At 39.7% G+C, this 11,499-nt stretch overlaps 1 protein-coding gene across 1 annotated transcript; it reads left to right on the top strand.

Annotated features, from left to right (window-relative positions):
* The first annotated feature begins 1,221 nt into the window (after positions 1 to 1,221).
* Positions 1,222 to 8,192, top strand: TSPAN6 (tetraspanin 6). The gene is made up of 8 exons (XM_063083881.1): positions 1,222 to 1,489; positions 2,368 to 2,556; positions 2,875 to 2,949; positions 3,956 to 4,054; positions 4,486 to 4,620; positions 5,007 to 5,090; positions 6,508 to 6,614; positions 7,329 to 8,192. The coding sequence occupies exons 1-7, from the start codon at positions 1,403 to 1,405 to the stop codon at positions 6,574 to 6,576; spliced, it is 738 nt and encodes a 245-aa protein (XP_062939951.1). The 5' UTR covers positions 1,222 to 1,402; the 3' UTR covers positions 6,577 to 6,614; positions 7,329 to 8,192.
* Positions 8,193 to 11,499: the final 3,307 nt, after the last annotated feature.

Here is an 11,499-nt window from a genome sequence, read left to right as displayed (position 1 = left end):
AAAGCAGGAAACAGTGGCGATCTGTAATGTCTAGGCTCATTCCCCCCCTGCTTTAATGAGAGGCATATAATTAACCCATTATATCTATTGCTCAATAAGCGTATGCACGTATTTCTGTGTACCGGGCAAAGCACTTCCACACTTTAATTTCTGAAATAAAGATTTACCCCCATTTTACAGATGTGTTAAAGAATTTACAGAGCTCGGTGTTACAACACCAAGGTCAAGGGTTCAGATCCCCTTCTGGCCAGCTGCCAAAAAAAAAAAACAAAAAAACTTTAAATACCCTCTCAGGCTCTGCTGATTTGCATAATCCAAGTTTTCTAGGCCTTTCAACTATCTGGAGACTTGTCTTTATATTTAGCCATTCCTAAAGTCAAGCCAAAAAGAAAAGGAGCCTCAGCTTCTGTCTGATCACCAGCTAATTTTTTTATTCCACTCTATTGCTAAGGTTGACTCAGGGCTACCTCTGGATATATGGGAAAGAAAACTTTTTGGTGATTCAGTCCCATCCTGTAAGCAGTTTAACTGCTTGGGAACAAAACAGTCTCAAATTCTAGGAAGATGTAAACAATTGGGAGAATTTCTTTGGGCGGGGAGAGACACCCCAAAACCGAGTACCTTATGCAGCTTGTATAATAGAGGAGGCAGCCTGGATTAGAAAGCACAGGAAATCTCCAGTTTTGGCTTTGCTTTCAGCTGTGTGACTTTAGGTTTAACCTCTCCGTAATCAGCTGGTTCTTAATGGGAAAAACCAGGGAGCTGGGATATACAGTGCCTGTCAGTTTCAACATTTAAGAGGGGTTCACATTTACCTGGCATTCTCCGTAGCACCCTCCCTTTTTAAAAGTTTGCAGGTAACAGCTGAACTTAACACAGCGCATGCGACAGTATGTATTGCTTCGCAATCTTAGCTTCTCTTTGGAAATATATTTCCTGTGGGTATTTTCCCATGTAAGAAAATATTCCTAGGTCACTTTTAACCTCTTCTCATTCTTTTCCTTCCTTCTAGGGCACCAGGGGCCGGGGAGGCCGAATCTCAGAGCGCTGCTGGCGCTGCTGGTGATAGAAACAATAAGATAAAGTTGTAAGGGAGGGGTAGGGGTGGGGGGCGGGAGAGAAAAAAAATGAAGAAAGCTCCACTTGAAGACCTAATGCAATTTCCGACACTAGAACCTTTGTATATAGTTTTCGGTCACCTTCGGCAGGGGGCGCTCGGAAATTGTCGCCACTTTCCGGACAGCCTCCCGGACTTTACCCTCTAGAAAATTGTACGGTGTTTCCGGCTCTTCTCAGTTGTAGACGCTCGTAAGTTTTCGGCAGTTTCCGGGAAAACTCGGGCACTCCGCGTCTAGCTCTGGCCCGATCGTCCCGTGCGGTGGTGCAGGGTCTCGGGCTAGTCATGGCGTCCCCGTCTCGGAGACTGCAGACCAAACCAGTCATTACTTGTTTCAAGAGCGTCCTCCTGATCTACACTTTCATCTTCTGGGTGAGAGACGGAGGCGCCCGGGGAAGGTGGGGGATCCCGGTCTTGGGGTCGGGGGGGGTGTGTCCTTGCGCGGAGGGAGCTCAAGTCGGGCTGCGGTGGGCTTTGAGCGGTTGTCGCTCCTGGGACCCCGGCGCTGGCGACGAGAGACTGGGCCCCGAGCTCGGAGCTTGGGTGTTTCGCTAGCGCCAAGGTCGGGGTGCGGGACGACGGCAGCCGACAGGCTGAGAGTTCGATGCGGGAGGCGAGGAAGCGAGTTAAACCCTCGGAGCTCGCAAAGGGTGTCTCCGGACCGTTGGAGAGGCAAGGCTTGCCCGGCCACTTTGAGGCTCGCTTGCATAATAGTGTCTTTCTTTTCCCTGCTTCGTTAAGAGGGGAGTGTTGCGCAGGTAAGTATGGTATGGCTCCGCTCCCGCCAAGCTGTCCTTGCGTTTGCTTTTGCATACCATTCCTTTGTACCCCATGTTCGTCCCTAAACTGAGGGTGGGGTTGGGGTTCTGGGGGTGGGGCTGGGGGGATTGAGGGGTTAGAGGAAGTTTCTGGAACTCACAAAAACACTTTTTTCCCCCTCTACAAAGGTTTTCCTCCGGAGCCATGGCAGTTTTGATACCCAGGGCAAATATGCCATAGGCTTGTGTTTGCACAAAAAAGACAGATGAATTTTAAGAATTTTGATAAGATGCCTTGTCCACAGCCTCCTCTTCTGTTCAGACCCCCTTTCTCCCTCCCTCTACCCTTTCCCCTTGTCCGCCATATCCTGGCCACAGCTCTGTGGCCACCAGACTGCTAAATCAGTTCTCACACCTATTGTGTCTTTTGTGATTTGAAGATGCTGCTATATATAGTGCATAACTGTTTCTATTCTTTGATTTCCCACATAGATCACTGGTGTTATCCTTCTTGCCGTTGGCATTTGGGGCAAGGTGAGCCTGGAGAATTATTTTTCCCTTTTAAATGAGAAGGCCACCAATGTCCCCTTCGTGCTGATTGGCACTGGCACTGTCATTATTCTTTTGGGCACCTTTGGTTGTTTTGCTACCTGCCGAGCTTCTGCATGGATGCTAAAGCTGGTGAGTCCTTCCTTGTTTTCCTCAGAATTGATTCTTGGTTTTTAGAAAAGTCTTATATGTTGTGGGGTTTGTTTCTTGCTACTGGCCGTAGCCTTTACAGTTTTTCCTGTTCCTCATGAAAACTTACCAAGTTATAGTTCAGTTGCCAATTCCCACTTTCAAAACAGACATTTTGTTATTGTTTTCCCTGTCCTTTTCAACAAAAACATGCTGAACTTATTGAGCAGAAGATCAGAAGATTCATTTTTTTCTTTGACTTCCTTTGCAGCTATGATATATCTTATTTATGCTGACTTGAACTTTCTTTTTATCCCACAGTATGCAATGTTTCTGACTCTCATTTTTTTGGTTGAACTGGTCGCTGCCATCGTAGGATTTGTTTTCAGGCATGAGGTAAGCCTGAATTAGGGAACCTTAGTATGTTAAAATTTATTCTCTAAGAAATAAAAAGAGATTAATTTAAGGAGCAGAACTTTTACTTACAGCTGTATTTAAAGATTACTTTTCAACCCGTAGCTGACAATAATGGCTTTTTTGTAAAAATTTCGGCCCACCTATAATATAAAAGAAAATTTAGAAAATTGTGAAGACTGATAATCACTAGAAGAAAGTAAAGGTACCAATAATTTCATGTATTTCCAGTCATTTTTCTGTGTATAAGTACCTATTAAAGTAGAGATAGTACAATTTATAACTTTACTGATAAGAAAATATTTAAAGCACAGAATTGATACCTTCTCCACTTATGCTATGCATTTTGACAAGAATGGATATACTTAATGCAGAACATTAAAAGTTTAATATTGAATTAGAACTCAGGTAAACCTGGAGTTGTTAGGAAATCAGTGAGTAGTGAAGGCTCATCGATGAGTATGTTATAAAGTGGTAGTGCTGTTTTGCAGCTTAAAAATTCCATAGGCAGCAAATTTGTACTCAGTTTAAAGTGGAGAAAGATTGGGGGTGGGGAGGCAGAATACAGCAGTACAGAGCTGCCACTTGGGGGATATATATATATATAAATAAATAAATATATATATAAATATATATAAATAAATATATATATATATAAATATATATAAATACATGCTTCCACGGCACTTTGAACTCATAGTGGTTATCATCTTTCATCTTATATTGTAATGTTTTGCTTTGTAGAAAGCACAGAATCCCACATTCATTATGTGCCTAATATTCTGGGTAGATGCTCTGTTGTAGGTTGAATTGTATTCCTTACTCCTCTATTCCTTAGAAGACAGGATTGGACCATGGAAGTTAATTATCATACGTGTTGCCCCTGTTGAAGATGTGACCATTGGTCCGATGCGAGAATTATTTTGACCTAGAAACCAAAAGAACTTTCTAGAATATTGTTTACTGGCATTGTGTTTCTTTGCTATAGATTAAGAACAGTTTTAAGAATAATTATGAGAAGGCTTTGAAGCAATATAATTCTACAGGAGATTATAGAAGCGATGCAGTAGACAAGATCCAAAGTACGGTAAGTGGTGGTAGGTGGTGTCTTCTGAAGAGGGGAACACATTCCCTGTCACCACAGAGTAAAGACTAGGGCCTGGCTACTAGATATTGTCCACTTGTACTATATTCTCATTATAATCTCAGATTAGGAGAAAATGTAGATGTCATCTACTTGTTCTCTTCCCTACCCACTCACATCATAGATAAAGTATTGTCAGTACCAACTACAGCAGGAAAGGAAGGTCAGTCCAAAACTGTCATGCTCGGTGTTAGAACCAAGTGCTGATCTTTTGAATCAATTGAAGACAGCCACTTTAAGATATTAGGAAGAGCGATCACTGAGTATAATAAATGTTGTTTTGAGCACAAATTGCAATTGGAGATGATATTAGGTTAAACGTTTGACTACAAAGTTGTATTGTGAACTATAAACGCTTTTGTCGGATTTTTTAGTTGCGTTGTTGTGGTGTCACCGATTATAGAGATTGGAAAGATACGAATTATTACTCAGAAAAAGGATTTCCCAAGAGTTGCTGTAAACTTGAAGACTGTTCTCCGCAGAGAGATGCAGATAAAGTAAACAATGAAGTAAGGAGCCTTTAAAATTTGACAGTATTTAAGGACTTAACTGAATACAGCATTGACTCAGTTTTTAACTTTTACTCACATTAATACACATAATCTGAAATAGGTGGGGCAGGTATTTTCTGAAGCTCAGAAAATTTGTGACCTGAGTTCACACAACTAGCAAGTAACACTTTTAAATGCATAATCCAAAAGGTGGAAATAGTTGGGATTAACAGTTGGTTCTGTTGAGAGCAGATGAAAGAGAGCAGATGTCAATAAAATGACAATCAAAGCCTAATGGTGGGTAAAGACCATCTGTCTGCAAATGTATAGGATCAAAGTATTTATTACTATGAAGATAAGCACAGATTACTTGTGTTACATTTAATGTTCTTTTCTCCCTTTAGGGTTGTTTTATAAAGGTGATGACCATTATAGAGTCAGAAATGGGAGTAGTTGCAGGAATTTCCTTTGGAGTTGCTTGCTTCCAGGTAAGTCTTTATAATTACTTAGGAAATGCTTCATTCTTCTTCTAGGTGTAAGCTAGAAGATTTTCACTTTTAAGGCTTAAAGTTTTTGCCTCAGGGGCATGTATACTGAAGGCATTTTAAGAGAAGTCACATTTTCATAAAACTCTGAGTTACTAGTCACAGTATAGAAATACTTTATTTTTTTATGGTGGAGTCTCTTGATTGGATTTATATATGAGGGATTGGGTCTTTATTTGAGGGAGGATGTTTTGTTCTTTTCATTCCAGTTTTTTGAAGTCTTGGATCTTATGTTTTACTACAAGAGTTATTCCCCTTTTATGCGCTCTTTTTACCATGACCAGTCATGCCTTGAAACTACAAAAAGCAAGACTTTGAATTAACTTCTAGCAGTACATATCTTTTGAAAGTAGTTAGCTGTGGAAAGACCCAATGCCCTTGTAGTTATGGCAACTTTCTAGCATCATAATTACTACATAAAAAATGAGATAAATGGGAACCTTGTTCTTTCTTTCCTGGGCTGCAACTGCCTGATGAGTTGCATGTAAGTTCCACCCTATTAAAATTTAGATCATACAATCCCACATTCATTTATTATTTTGGGTAGACACTATGTTGTAGGTCAAATTGTATTTCCCAAGTTCTGTTTCTCACTGTAGCATGAAAAGCTACCGTTGTGGCTCTAAATTTTTTCAGGGCATTTTTTTTTCCTTACATTAAACATTGTAGAAATGACTAATCAACCCGCTCCCGCCGCGGGTTCAGATCCTATATAGGAATGGCTGGTGCACTCACTGGCTGAGTGCCGGTCACGAAAAAGACAAAAAAAAAAAAAAGTCTAGTCTTAATATATTTATATGCTAGCAAGTATAACTATGTCTAAATTTGCACTAATAAAATAGTCACTGACTACCTTGGAAAGGTTCTAATTACTGAATAAAATTAAAACCTCAGTTGTACCCTATTTGAAGTGCTCAGTAGTTCCATGTATTGGACAGCACAAGGATTCTAGAACATTTTCCATTGATACAGCACTGCTCTAGAGCTTTTCAAGAAGATCTTTGCCATTGTAGATGGAGATTTGATGAGAAGCTTGTTCTAAGCCATATCCTTGTTTTTTTCTTTTTCTTACTCTTACTCTTACCGAGTTTCTCCAAAACTTATGACTCTTGAATTTTCCTTGAGTTGCAATTTCCTGAATTGTCACTGAATTTTCCTTCAGTGACAGTTGTGAAATTCTAGGTCACAGTAGTAGTAAAATTTTGCTTATATTCTTTGAATGTGATATAGGTACAACCAAGTATTAATTGTAATTCAAAGAAGGAAATTATTAGTGAATTACAAGTGAACGAAGAATATATCTATATCCTGAGATCTTCAGTCTGTGTGTGTGTTTAATTTTTTCATATTTTATTTCCAGCTGATTGGAATCTTTCTAGCCTACTGCCTATCTCGCGCCATAACAAATAACCAGTATGAGATAGTGTAACCAGCATATCTGCGGGCTTACTCCTCTCCAACTTTAAGGTGCGTTGTTCATTTTGGTCCTCAACTCTGTTAGTGTTATTTACTCCAGCCTGGGCATGAGATGCATGGACTGAGTTTGCCAAGAAGGTCTTGTCCAATAGCATATTTAAATCTTGTTGGTGCTATGTAAGCCCTGCGTAGGCAGGCTTGACCAGAAAGCAGTGACTTAGCTATAGCTTGTCTGTGCATTTTCTTTCCATATGCAGCAGAAGAGCCCCTCTGTGTTTATATATTTACATACACATGTCAGCCTTTCTAACATATTTCAGCCTAGAGTGAGGAGAAATGAAAAATCCCCATAGTGACTTTATTCATGAGGTTCTCTGGCAAGTACACTCTGCTCTTGACCAATATATATTGGCATTTTCCCTAGTTTCATTTACCACAGTCTTAATCAGTGATTTGAGAATGTTGCTTTCTTGGTAAAAAGATGTTTTTGGTGGACTATTGTTAGAGCAATAAACTCATCTGGCCTAATCACAAACCAGATTTTGGGGAAACGTGTTTCAATAGCTTCAGTATTTGAATGATAAAATATTGTGAGAACTGTTGTTGGCTGAATTAATCCCTAGGGCACCTTTCACATTTTAATTGAGCAACTAGGAACACATGGGAAAGTCTTCATTAGCAGGAATAGATTAGAATGTATGCAAGTGAAAATAGACATTGAAATTTGGATAACAAGTAAATTAACTTTTTTTTCTTTAATTTTAGGACACTTAGGTTTCCCCCTGTGAACTACCAGGTCGCCTGGATGGAAGACGACAGTATTTACTGATAGACGGAAAAACTACACTAATAGGCTGATTCAATCAAAATATTTGTTCAATATGTTTTAAGTCCACCTTCTGTCCCATTCATGTTAGATCATTGAAACTCTGAATCATTCGGAAACACTGGAAGAGCTAGTAAATTGTAAATGGACTAATACTGTGTTCCTCTTGACTTTTATTTTTCTCAGTGTGGAGCCTTTGAAAGGCACTGTGAATTTGCTATTTTGATGTTGTGTCACAAGATGGAAAATTGATCCCTCTGAATTTTCTATTGATGTAGTGTGATAGAAAATTAACCTCTCTGAACTGGCTCCTTCCCAGCCAAGGTTATCTGGTTTGATTGTATAATTTGCACCAAGAAGTTAAAATGTTTTATTGGTTTCTGTTCTGCTGACGAGCAAAGAGTCACATTGTATAATTTAATTCCAGTCAGTCATTGGATGGCACCCATCATCAGAGTTGCCTGATGGTGGTAACAGTCTGAGGCCTCAGGTCTCAGGCACCCAAGACTATAACGGACTACCGAAGTCCTGTGATACATTAGGTTTCAGCACACAATTTACATTTCTTTGCCTCCAAATTAAGGTGTTTATACCGATGTTTATATTTTCCCTATTGTTTGAAAGGTTCTAATTATTACTTTAATGGTGTCGGAATTATTGTATTTTTCTTAGGAATTTAATGGAACTTATCTTCATTAGCTTTAGCTGGTATTTCCTTACCACGTTGATATGACATAATTGTCAATGTTATGGCCAACTGTAATAGTCTTAGTTTTGGTTTGTGCCCTTGATTAATAAATATAAATCTTTTACACAATAAATATTGCTTTCCTCTAAAAGAATTGTGTTTAAATAAACTTTTAGAAGATCTGCTGGGATGGTTGTTTTTCACTGAGAAAGCTAAGTGCCACATTTCTACTTGGAGTACAGTTTTTAGATATGAAATGTAAGGTTGAGGTCTTGACTCTGTGTCATTAAGAATAAAATTAATGTCCCTGTTTAAAAAATTATTCCCTGTGAAAGAATTACATTCCATGTTATAAGATAGCATATGCATAGCATTCTCCTAGAGATCAGACTTTTCTGATTGTATAGTTTGCATAGGGAGGGATGTAACCTGGATCTTCGGGATAATAAGGAAATTAGTAATTATTAAAATTTAGGTGAAATGGAATTATTTCTTTTTTTCCAATCTGTATACATCCATTAGTGGAACTTAGTTCATCTCTTATTGCCACAGTCCAGAGTCCTTGAGTCAAGGAGTCAATTACAGTTAAAGTGGGTGAAAACTACTAGTTGAAGAATAATGAATTTGGGGTACATGTTTTAAAATGTTTGGAGTTACTGTAGAAAAAGGATATTCTCCATTAGAAAATCTGACGGGTGACTTTTGACCTAAGAACATAGAGTGATAAGTATACAAAATTGAAAAATAGTGACTCCAATGCAGTAAATCAGATTATTGGTTATTGGGATTAGTGAAGGTAAAGAAGCAAACATTTAAAGGATCATCAGAGCAATTTTCAAACAGGTATTTTTCACTAGGATGGCCTTGAAGAACCTTTTAAGCTTTGAGTAGATTTTTTAAAAGTTTCCTCTCATTATTAAAAAGAAAAAGCTATAGGAAATTTAGATATGGAAAGTAGAAAGAAAAAATGACACATCACACTTCGGGTAGGTTGGATTTTTGTTTTTAAGGTGGGTTTATTTTGGATGGCCAATTACAAAAGCCCCTCATACCTGATGTGCATACTGGATTGTAAACCTTAATTCTGTTATTTTTAACTGACACATAATAATTGTACATGTTTGTGGGGCACAGTGTGCTATATTGATACATGTCTACAATGTGTGATGATCAAATCAGGGTAATTAGCATATCCATCCCCTCAAATATGTCATTTCCTTGTGTTGGGCACATTCACAGTCCTCTCTTGCAGCTAACTGAAAATATACACCAAATTGTTAACTATAGTCAACCTTCAGTGCTGTAGAGCACTAGAACTTATTCCTCCCATCTGGCTGTAGTTTTATAACCATTAACCAATCTCTCACTATCACCCCCCCCCCTTCCCAGCCTTTACTAACCAATATTCCCCTTTCTACTTCTGAGAATCTTTTAATTCTGAAAGTAATGAGGGGACCCTGGTTTCACCTGATTATAGCTGGTGCAAAATGCATACCTCTTTAATGGTTTGTTAATTAGAATAGCTGCTTAGAGAGAGGGGATCTAGTGACATCAACGGAGCATAACCAATTTTCTCCCTATGAGGTAGGTCTGGGCCTTTCCCTGGTGACACCGCTAACAGCAGAGGGAGTGAATGTGCTCAATGGTGCAGGCCTGGGCTTTGGTCTTCATACACAATTCCTTTGAAGTTGTTTTATAAAAATTTGGTGAATTTTACATTTTACTCCCCAGTATATCTATGTTTGAATTTAAAATAATTCTCCATCGTTGATGTGCCAAATGTACCTTGTGGGTTGCCTTATTTCCATGTCCCAGGTTGCTCATGGCAAGGCGGCTCTGAATTCCACTTTGAGAAGCAGAGCTCTGTAGGTATACTTGCTGAAAGTGCGGAAAGCTTAGTAGCTTTCCATAGCCTATTCCATGTGGGGTGTCAGATTTATGTTGTAGCCATCCAACTTTTGTGGAAATAAATACCTAATACAAGGTATAAATACCGTTTCTGTTTTTCCTCAGCGCTCACACAAGATTCTTTGAGACTTGATGTTTTTAACCTCCTCTCAGAACCCAAGTTGGTACTTTGCCAGCGATGAGGCCAAAGAAACTTGTTAAATTATGAGATGCAGGGCAATATATCCATTTTCTTGTGAAACTGAGGAAACGTTGGTTTCTTTGGGCTGTGTGGGCTGTTTGTGTTCATAGAAAAAAAAATCTACCCCAAGATACGAATACCATTTCTGCACTTCCTCACAGCATACATAATTTGAGATCTGATTTTTTTTTAGGTTTGCTGCCCTTCTAGGTTGACACTTTGTGATGTGGCAAACCAACCTTTCTCTTTTATTCCTTTTTTTTTTGGCAGCTGGCTGGTACAGGATGCGAACCCTTGACCTTGGTGTTATGCAAACCACACCTTTCTAATCAAAACAGGAAAATAAAAGGCTAATATATCAGAAAAGAATATATAAACTAAAACAGCTACAGGGAAATGAGACTTTCATTTTTAAGTAATCAGTTTAAAACTTCAGATTTATAAATCTGATTATTTGTGAGAGAGAAGCCATTACAATTTAATTATGGCTTTTCTTTTTAAAAAAATTTATTATTTTTTTTTTACATTCTAAGATGTTGTGGAGTAGTTGGAGTGGAGGATGAGAGAGGAAAGGAGTGGGGGATAGGGTGGGAGGATGAGGAAAGGGGAAGGGAGCGTGGTTGAGGCCTGTGGCACCCCGAGCCCAGGGGGCTTCTGGTGGCGGCAGCTGGGTGGCTCCATCATGGTTGGGCTGGATTCGGACATCGTGGGGGTGAGGCTGAGGTACACGGCACCTCCCACCTCAGTTTGGGAGCCCAGGGGGCTTCCAGCAGGGGCTCGGTCATTGCCGGACTAGATGCGGACATCAGGGATGTGTGGCTGAGGCCCTTGGCCCTCTCCCCACCCCAGGTTGGGAGCCTGGGGGATTTCTGGTCCTTCTAGGTTTTATAGGTGTTTTTTGGTGGTGTTAGACCTTTACTGGCTCATATCAAAATTGTCTCTGATTTGTGGTTTTTTTGTTTTTTCCTTCAGTTCTCTGTTGGATTATTCGCTATTCCCACCACTTAAACTCTGCACTAGAACTAATTTATTGTCCTTTGCTTACTTCTAAAATGGGGGAACTTCCTGTGGGAACCAGCACTTGAGCCCTGTGGTTGAGCTAAATTGCTGCTTTGCTGCCGATTCCCTGGGGAAGGCTTTTTGTGCAGCTCAGGTTTTAATTGTTGACCTTGTAAGCACTTCCGGGATTTGTGAGGTCCAGTACAGCTGGGTTGTGTGGAAACTCTGGTCTGGGCCTGAGACTTTTCAGCAACCTGCACCCCCTGCAGTTCTGTATCCCTGACCAGTCTCCACATAGTGGTCCTGTGCTGACTGGATGACAGATTGTTCCCCT

The sequence above is a fragment of the Cynocephalus volans genome, chromosome X (genome assembly GCF_027409185.1).
Source record: "Cynocephalus volans isolate mCynVol1 chromosome X, mCynVol1.pri, whole genome shotgun sequence".
Taxonomy (NCBI): domain Eukaryota; kingdom Metazoa; phylum Chordata; class Mammalia; order Dermoptera; family Cynocephalidae; genus Cynocephalus; species Cynocephalus volans.
This window is presented reverse-complemented; position numbering and strand designations above follow the sequence as displayed.

What these genes read in the sequence shown, in the direction of transcription:
- TSPAN6 (XM_063083881.1), top strand. Translation starts at nt 1,403, where the DNA reads ATGGCGTCCCCGTCTCGGAGACTGCAGACCAAACCAGTCATTACTTGT. An exon ending in CTGCATGGATGCTAAAGCTG is followed by an intron (nt 2,557 to 2,874) that starts GTGAGTCCTTCC and finishes TTTATCCCACAG; the next exon opens with TATGCAATGTTTCTGACTCT. An exon ending in GATTTGTTTTCAGGCATGAG is followed by an intron (nt 2,950 to 3,955) that starts GTAAGCCTGAAT and finishes TCTTTGCTATAG; the next exon opens with ATTAAGAACAGTTTTAAGAA.